At 43.4% G+C, this 10,000-nt stretch overlaps 1 protein-coding gene across 3 annotated transcripts in view; it reads right to left on the bottom strand.

Moving 5' to 3' along the window:
- LOC131349274 (zeta-sarcoglycan) overlaps positions 1 to 10,000 on the bottom strand; it is a 165,970-nt gene that overhangs the window by 29,129 nt on the left and 126,841 nt on the right. For all 3 annotated transcript variants that reach the window (XM_058384826.1, XM_058384824.1, XM_058384825.1), the window contains one exon: positions 9,740 to 9,827. In XM_058384826.1, coding sequence (XP_058240809.1) covers positions 9,740 to 9,827 — 88 coding nt within the window. The remainder of the gene's footprint in view (positions 1 to 9,739; positions 9,828 to 10,000) is intronic.

Raw genomic sequence — 10,000 nt, 5'->3', positions numbered from 1 at the left:
ACGAAAAAAAAGTGTGCTCGAGCCACTCGAAGAATGCCAGGCCACTTTTTTTTGCCGCCTCGTATCACACAAGGGCACTCGAGTTTGATTCGGAACGCAGCAGAGGCAGACTTCAGCCTCGAGGTTAGAGAAACACGACAACTACCTTGGCAGGCACTTGACTCAGAGGTCCGAGTCGTGGCTGGGGTTTTGGTGAGAGTGAGCGTGGTGAGCGTGACCACTTTGGTAATCAGAGTCGGGGCTCTCTTTAACACGGCTAAGTCGCTTGATAAACGAGGAACGATGCAAAAACGAGCGACTGTTTAGGCAAACGAGAGCACAAATGATCACATGACCCTAAACTCAATCCAGGAAAGCCGCCAGTGAGATAACCACCTAGTGACCATACACAGTACACTACAGTGCAGTTCTTCTCTTAGCAGCTCATGCTAGCTATGCTTTCGCGCCCCCTGAGGCTCAGCCTGGTAGTGCCGCGATTCGAACCCAAGAGCTCCTGATTAGCAGACATGGGTTGCTCCAGGTCATAACTTGAATGGTGGTGGAGGTGTTGAGTTTGGAGAAGAGAAAGAGAGTGGACGAGAGCGAGGTGACACTGGAGAAAGAAGAAAAAAGAATGTGGAAATTGACCTTGTGTTTGTTTCATGCTGCAGGCAGATAGACCAAGATTTGAGAACAGCGGTGCTTCACTTTGGACTCAGAGAGTGACTTGGTGATAAAACAGCATGAGGAGGGCTTCTGTGGGACACTCACACACTCTCACACACACTCTCACACACACACACACTTTATACTTAGCTTCACCGCCTCTATTATTCATTCAGTGCTATCTATCATATCCATAACACCCTAAACTGACCTTGGGGAAGAAGAAGAAAGAAATATCTAGTTTATTTTGTGTGTGTGTGTGTGTGTGTTTTCCTCAGTACCTCACCTCTACCCCTCCCCAGCATAGTGGTTTATTCCACTCATTTTGGTCTCTCCATCTCAAATTAGGCGTCAGCAGCAATTTCGTGGTCACCACTTAAAGATCTAAAGTGGTCTGTCACTCTTCATAAGCCGAAGCATTGCCTCAACACTACGCTGGCGTTTTGTCCTTTTTAATGCTAAACGGCTGGCACAACATGCAAAATGCTAACAGCATCCAAAACAATCCGAAGCATCAGTTAGCATAAGCATCACAGAGGTTAGGCTGACTGGAATTGATCTTATTTTTAGCTGAAAGTCGTCACGGAACAAAAAACGTAACCTTCTCCATCTGGAATGAAACTTCAGCCAGAGCTATTTTTAAAGTCGACGAATTGCATATCCGAAGTGTTGTGTCACCTTCTTTTATTAGCAAACTCCTCATCAGTGCCAGGGTTAGCTCAACATAAAGCGCTATAAGCATTAGCAAAAGACGACACAAGCAACACATGCTTCCTCTGCGAAGTTTTATCCGCCCTCTTTTGCATACAAGAGCTCACAGACATCCCTGATTGGCTAACCTTGCTATGATTGACAGGAGAAATAGAATACGCCCCCTCCCACAATGAGATCATTTCCTCTTAACTTCCAACAATGAGGCACTGTGGGGTTCAGTAGTCACTCAGGAGGCTACAGGAGATGTTTATTTGTTTTTTAATGTAAGGAGTCTCCAGTGTCAGAGGTAAAGCTGCAGCTTTAAGCTTTCTGACAGGACAGAGACAAATATAAACATTCCACCTGATGACCAAATTCAATTGCAGTTTTAGAGAAGTATAGAAACAAAGAACACAAATGATAAAGGTTACAGTTAAGTTACTATTTATCCCTAATGAGCAAGCCTGAGGCAACGGTGACAAGAAAAACTCCCTGAGATGATCTGAGGAAAAAACCTTGAGAGGAACCAGGCTCAGAAGGGAACCTCATCCTCATTTGAGTGACACTGGACAGTAAATAATGTAAATGTAAATGTTGATAGTGTCCTTTCTTCAACGAAAAGCTACAGAAGAACTAATAAGTCAGTGTAAGCACTAATTCCTTCATGCCGAAGGCTGCCTGATGCAACGGCATAATAGTCTCCAAGTGGTTCTATTCACAGCAGTCCCCTGGGTCACAGACTGTCCATTCAGATCTTTCCCCAGCAGCAGTGACCACCACCTAGCCATGAGACTCCAACCAGGGGTAGATTGTCTGGATGGATCAGGCAGGTCCAGAAAGAAGAAGTGGTCACACTGGAAACTCAGAACACTGGAAGCTCGGGAGAAGCAAATGCTGTTTGCTTCAAAAAACGAAACTTATCTTACCCTTAACCTCAATTTTGTCTCTCTTTTTTTTTGATAACAATTTATTTGTAATGTTGTCTGAAGTCATTAAAGGCCAAATTGGTAACACAAACTGAATCGACCCCAATTACGAAGGCCAGCGAGGGATTAGAGCGCAAAATCAGAAGATAAAGCATGACTAATTTCGATCATGCTGATATGACGAGGTAGGAGAGTGCCGTAGGAAAGTGTTCATCTTTCACTCGCCTTAATCCCTACTTGATTGCATTCACAGTTGCATGCTGGGAAGGAGCCAGATTCTATACGGGAGATGACATCACTCCAGGAATGAAGGCATACATTCATTAGAAGGGACCAGTTGCCAAAGACCCACGGACTACCGTATGGAACCATATGCTTATTTAATTAGCATATGCAAATGGTTTGGGTTTGTTTTTTTCTGTTTAATTGAACAGCCTGATAATTAAAAGGGCAGTTTATCAGTATTTGGGCAAAACATAGCTAGGAGGTTTTAGCACTTTGGCATCCATAATGGAAGACAGAAATTACAGTCCTGTATATATGGAAAATTCCGGTCATCCGAGACTGACAGAAATTGGACGGTTACCCACAGTGTATCACAGAATCATTAGCAAACAAAACTCTTATTATGAGCCTGGACATGGAATTTGAATCTATATCCCATAGATTTTCTCTCGAGGTAAAGACTAAGGAAAGTGCTAAAGCCAGTAACACAAGCCATCAAAAGAAATTCAACCCTGTAAAAGAATGCTATAAAGTGGAGGATAAACCATCACAACCTCAGAGGGTTCACTACAAAAACCCCAGCCAGTGAGTGGAACGCTACAAAAACCATAAATACAGCTTATAGTCTGCTGAAAAACCATATAAAAGTCTATAGAGTGCTGAAATATTATGGGCAGAGCAACAGAGTGAGGAAAGCAGAGAGATAGAAAGGTTTGACATAATAGCAATAATAATAATTTAAATGAATTATAATGAACCAAAGGTCACTATTCAAATCTGGAAAATGAAGCAAGGACAGAAATAGTGACCAAACTAACAATCAGGTTGGATTGTAGAGTCCTTCAAATGCTACTGTGTGATTAAATTTCTGTTTCAAGCACACTTGATGAAGAAATCCCATTGACCCTGAACAGGATACAGCGCTTACTGAAGAGGAATTGATGATTTAAATGTCTAAGGAAGTCTAAGCAATGTCCGACCCTCACCAGTCCCTCCGGAAGACCTGAGATAGGAAGTGTGAGGATTTAAACAAGTACAATAAATTGAACTTTTTATATCTAACTAAATGTTTCAAACGTCAAAGATACCAGAGGTTAAAACCTTGCCTGGGGCAAGTCCATCTCCAAACCTTGCAACCTGAGCAAATTTAAATTTCACTTACTGAAGACAAAAAAAACGCCATGAGGTAAAATCATGAAGATGGTGTAGCAGGGTGGACTATAGGGAAGATTTCTAAGCTAATGGGTGAGGGGTAAGGGGTAAGATTAGTGCTTAGGTAGGCATGAATAGTTGGGCAGATACATCAAGTAGACCCTAAACAACTGGTCATCAATGGCAAAGATTTTAACCCAGTACTTAACATGGCAATTGTAGTTACAGATGAAATTGTAGACTTTAATCCCATACTTTTTACTAAAAAATTTAAATCCAATATGCTGCCACAGCCAAAACTTGAATGATCAAGAATGATCTACAGACAATATGGGGAACTTTTTTCAGCACTCTGTATTTAGGTGGAACTTTGCACTCCTTCATACCTAAACAGCAACTTCTGCCTCACTACTCCAGTAATTAGATACTCCATTATTTAAAAAGCACCCCAAATACCCCAGACCTCCTTTACAGCTCAGCTCCGAAATGATCAAGATCTCATCAAAAGCCGGTAATTCTCTTTTGTAAAAGACAAAAACAACCCGGGGGATTTATTCATATTTATGCAAACAGGATGGAGTATGCATGATATCATAGAACTCAAACTTTTTCCGGCGGCTGCTTTTAGCCATCAAAGAACTGACTTTTTACTCTTTTCTTTCTTTAGATTCATTCTGTAACCACATTGGAATACATTCTACTTTCATACACCAGACATCATGAGGGTGGTGGTAGCTCAAGTGGTTAAGGCTCTAAGTGTTGATTGGAAGATCAGAAGCCTTTATTCTCGCCACACATACCTTATAGCAGAATGGAATTATTTTCTTTGCATATCCCTGCTGAGGACGTTGGGGGTCAGGGTACAGGGGCAGCTATGATGCAGCACTCCTGGAGCAGAGAGGGTTAACTGTTGCTCAATTGCCCAACAGTGGAAGTTGGCAGTGCTGGTGCTTGAACCCGACCTTTCAATAAACAAGCCAGTGCCGTTACCATCTGAGCTAACTCTGCCACTGTTGGGCCCCTCAACCACCACCCCCAGCTCCAGGGGCATTGCATCATGGCTGACCCTGAGCTCTGACCCCAACCCTCCAAGGATAGGATACATGAAGAAAGAAGAATATCACTGTGCAGAAATGTATATGTGACAAATAAAGTTTTAATTTAACTTATGAGATCCTCTCTAAACCGTTTGACTGTGAGAGACCGTGTTTATGATTAACAAGTGCTTTCAAGCAATCTTAAACACAGTGATAAATGAAGAGTTTTGTTGGAGCTTATCATCGTGTTGTACCTCCTTAATGCCTTAAATAGTTCCCAGTAACTCCATACCAGGAGGTCAGAGTTACAACAAAACATAGCTGCATCCTTGAAAGCTAGTCTGTTGTTCATTATCAGTGCGTTCAAGTCCTCCTGGGAAGTTTATCTTCTCTGTTCCCCCAGACATCCTGGTGTTCAAACAGTCCTTGTGAAGTCTTGCCAATCACTCAGTGTCGAATCAGTGGTTCAGAATTCATTCGCATGGCCTGTTTATTTGCCGTCGATTATCAGAATTTTTATTAACCTTTCTGCACATGGATCCACACATGAAATCTTGCATCTCCCAGGTGCTTTCCAGCGTTCCTGATAGTTCGGATCATTCATTAACATCCAAAAAAGGTTGAAATGAGGCGCCCTTAGAACATTTCTCTTTCTTGTTAGAAGTCAAGGTTACAGCATCAGCGCCTCCGTGGAGCTGGTATGAATAATGCGAGCGACATCATAGCGTTTCCGCCACGGGGCGAAGCCAAATCGCTCGCTCTTTAGTAGCGCTGATGTGAAAGAGGCCCAAAGGCAGCCGCTAAACTTTACACACACGTGCAAATTGTTCAATAACGTGATGCTAATCTGTTAAACACTTGTATGAAAAAGCCATTGATTGTAAGCGGAGAGGACAAACGTGGGAGTTCTGTCGGAATGCCGGTTGTCGTTCCTGAAGTGATATGTTTTTACACCCAGTCGAGCTGAAAAAGCAGACACACTATCAGCTCCCATCGAGTGGAAACACGGTGACTTGTCTGTTAAGAAAGGACGGCTCTCATTCCTAATCAACATCACTCCGAAGCCATCAAGCTCCGTCGGATTTCGAAGCAGGACAAGGACCACGGAGGACATTGTTCCGTATCATCGCGGAGCCATGTGATAAGTCTGGAATTCTCTTCACTTTCGGATGTTAATCGGTACGAAGTTTTGTTTTTCTCCTCCTTTCCCTTCTTTCTTTTCCAGTTCAGTGAACCATACGAAAACCATAAGTACAGGCAAACATGTTGCTGTTTCCATAGCAACAGCTTATTCGCAGGGACATATCCAGCCAAATCGTTGGAAGGTGTAGGAGAAATGTGTTTGTTCGAGTTTCCAGTGTCAGAGGTAAAAGTTTAAAAGTGTTTCAGTTTCCCGGAGTTTATTCCTGGGAATGTTTGGCAATGTTTATAATCTGTAGAGTAACTATAAATGGATAAAAAGTACAACCTGTCATTTTTTTATTGATGTTGGTAGAGGAACAAATCTTTTGCTCCCTCTCTCACTTCTTTTCTTTTCCCTAACCCCTTCTGAATGGAATTCCGTGACTCTGGAACCCGTTTTTTCCGGAGCCGACACACAGAGCCGTCGCTCGGAGTTGAACAGGTGCCTGGATGTTTTTTTCCGTCTCGCCTGATGCAACTTAAAGGAAAGGAGAAGCGAGGGACGCGTCCTAAACGCAAAAAAAAAAACGTGAGACTGAAATATCGGATTTAATCTCCGCAAACACCCGCGGGATGAAAAACACCTGACGCAGCAGGAGCACCGGCGACGACGGAGACAGAGACGGTGGTGGCGATGATGCGAGCAAAACCAGGGAGGCAAACAGAAGCGGAGGGAAGAGAGAGAGAGAGAGAGAGAGAGAGAGAGAGAAAGAAAAGATTTATGATCCGCAGAAGATAAATTATTTATCTGAACTTGATAACAGGCATTAATAAAAAGCAAAGAAGGAGAAAGGATGAGCCAGAATCACCTGCATTAATCAGTGTGTGTGTGTGTGTGTGTGTGTGTGTGTGTGGTTTAGCGACATGTATAATCAAAGTTGCTGTCATAACCTGCAAATGACTGATGTGTTTATTCCCACACACACACACACACATACACATAATGCCCTCTATCACTGACATTTCTCTAGCACATATGCATGCAAATTCCCCATAACCTCCACCACACACACACACACACACACACTCGCAGGAGTAGGTGTGTTTGCCACAGCATGTTACTACACCAAGCTCCATCTCACTCTAATGAGAAAGGATGATGAAACACACTGTTCTACGGCACGATGCGAAATTGCGTAACCTGCCTACTGATGAGTCACTCTGGGACACACACACACACGCACACACACACACACACACACACACACACACACGCACACACGATTCCCCCGATCCGCTCACACAGTAGACATCAGGTTTTGAAATGCAAGCCACCGCAACAGAGCTCGAGAGATACTTCTAAACTTGGAAGCTCTTCTACAGCATACAAGTGTGTGTGTGTGTGTGTGTGTGTGCCCACATGTGTAAGAGTGTGTGTGTGTGTTTGTGAGTGTGAGTAACACATCACTACCGTCACCATGCTTTTCCCAAAATTGCATTTTGACCCTTCTCTCTCTCTCTCTCTCTCTTTCTTCTTCTCCAGCTGGCAGGAAGTGAAATGTCGATACAGAGAACTGAGACGAAGTCCAAAGAGCGACTACAGAGACACGGCAAGGCGAGAAGGAAGGAAATAAAGAGAAGAAGAAAAGAAAAGAAAGAAGCAATTGACAAAGAAAGAAAGAAAGAAAGAAAGAAAGAAAGAAAGAAAGACTAAACAATAAACTGTTATCAACATCAGCTACTTTGTTTTTTACTACTTAGCAAGCTCATGCTAACAGAGCAGGTATGGTGTAAGCGTTAGTGTGAGTCGCTATCTGCACCTGATTTAGCAGAATTAGCATCACAGTGAAATGCTATAAAAAATAAACCAGGCAGATCATCTGCTGTAAACTAGCTTTGTAGCTAACATGGCTAGTCTGTGCGTGATTAGCTGTATGGTGAACTTTTGAACTTGATCTTGTTGAGATTTAAAGGTGTGAAGTTTCTGGGTGTGTTGGAGTTCGGCGCTCAGCCGTGTGAAGTGTCGCGTTGGAGAATTCATGCTAGCAGCGTTCCACTTTTATTAAAGGTCATATTTTGATGTGAACAGAGCACAGCAGCGCTAATGCACATACATCACGCTAATAACGCTGATCTCACGGACCATGATCCTCTGCTCTTTACCCTGATAATCACTGTCCTCCGTCACCCACAATGCACTGCAGCATCACTCACACACACACACACACACACTGGGAGGATTAGAGAGACCTCAACTCTCCTGAGGACGCACACACACACAGGCATAGACTGTTTGGAGATTGATGTTATTGCTGAGAGCGAAGTCAGTGAGAGAGAGAGAGAGAGAGAGAGAGAGAGAACCAGAGTGAAAGAAAGACAAAGACAGAAACGGACAGACAGAGGGACAGAGATGGGAGACAGATAGAGAAAAAGAGACAGAGACAAAGAGAAGAGGGAGACATAGAGAAAGTGAGAGAAACACAGGGTGACAGAGGGAGAGACATACAGTTAAAGTTGAACTAGAGAGACAGAGAGAATCAGAGAGACAGGTATGGAGAGAGACAGATGGCGTGACATACAGAGAAAAAGAGACTTAAAAAGACAGATGTAGTTAGAGAGACAGACAGATAGAGAGGCACAGAAAGACAGGTAAGGACAGAGAGAAAAATATAGAGAGACTGACATGCAGACAGAAAGAGAGACAGACAGGCTAAGAGGCAGAGAGAGAGAGAGAGAGAGAGACTGACACAAAGAGAGACATACAAACAGACAGTGAGAGACAGACAGAAAGCAAGAGAAACAGACAGAGAAAGAGAGGCAGAAAGATGTACAGACAGACAGATTTACAGTGAGACAGACAGCCAGAAAGTGAGATGAACAGACAGACAGAGAAAGAGAGACAGACAGGAACCAATAGAGAAAGACACAGACAGACAAACAGATGTAGAGAGAGATGGGCAGACAGACAGGCAGATAGACAAAGAAAAAGAGACAGACAGAGAAAGAGAGACAGATAGACAGAAAAAGAGACAGACTGGGACTGATAGACATAGAGAGAGACAGAAAGAAAAACAGATGTAGAGAGAGAGAGAGAGAGTGAGTGACAGGCAGACAGATGTACACACAGACAGACAGATAGGGGCCGATAGAGAAAGAGACTGAGAGAAAAAGAGATGTAGAGAGAGACAGACAGACAGACAGGGGGCAATAGAGAAAGAGAGAGAGAGAAAAAAACAGATGTAGAGAGAGACAGGCAGACAGACAGACAGGGGGCAATAGAGAAAGAGAGAAAAACAGATGTAGAGAGAGACAGGCAGACAGACAGACAGACAGACAGACAGCAGTACTATACAGAGCAGTACTATAAATACAGTAGTGAGAGCAGAGATGATTATTATGGGATGTTCATTGCTGCAGTAAAAGCTGCTTGAATAATAATCAGACTGAAGTCACCTTGATAAAGGAGCAGGCTTTACCACTCTGAGAGCACTGAGGGTCCCTACACAGGCTGCCTACAGAGGGAGCATCCTGCTGACTGGAACACAACCAGGAAACTGAGCATGTGTAAGGAAATATACATGGAGCTGAAGCGCAGCATCTGTCATAACACAAGCTTCACAACAAGCTGTGTGTGTGTCTGTGTGTGTGTGTGTGTGTGAATAAACCGCAGCAGCTCTTTTCAACCAATCCATATCTAATGCAAAAAACATGGACTTCTTCAAAGATACACGCAACAGCACAGCACGGCTGTGTGTGTGTGTGTGTGTGTGTGTGTAAAGTCCATATCTGCAATTTTTGCATTAATTCCATGAAAAGGAGTTCATTTTCAAACCAAATTAATTTTCTTCCCTTTGAAGAATTCAGTGTGTGACTGCAGAGTGAGTGTGTGTGTGTGTGTATGTGTGTGTGTGTGTGTGTGTGTGTGTGGCACACACTTACCCACAGTGAGCTGTCCTGTGAGCTGTCCGAGGTCGTTCCGCGCGTTCACTGTCACGTTCCGGTCTGACTGCAGGATCAGCGGACTGTCCTACACACGCACACACACACACACACACACACACACACAGTAAATTTGAGACTTATACAGAAATATAGACCAAGAAAGAAAGGAAGGAAGGAAGCAGTGAGGTAACGAATGCAGAATGATGTCACGCTGGTTGTCAGGTCTGTCTAAAACTCAGTACTGTGTGTGTGTGTGTG

The sequence above is a fragment of the Hemibagrus wyckioides genome, linkage group LG29 (assembly GCF_019097595.1).
Source record: "Hemibagrus wyckioides isolate EC202008001 linkage group LG29, SWU_Hwy_1.0, whole genome shotgun sequence".
In the NCBI taxonomy this organism is placed as follows: Eukaryota; Metazoa; Chordata; class Actinopteri; order Siluriformes; family Bagridae; genus Hemibagrus; species Hemibagrus wyckioides.
The sequence above is the reverse complement of the archived record's forward strand: the minus strand, read 5'-3'. Positions and strand labels throughout refer to the sequence as shown.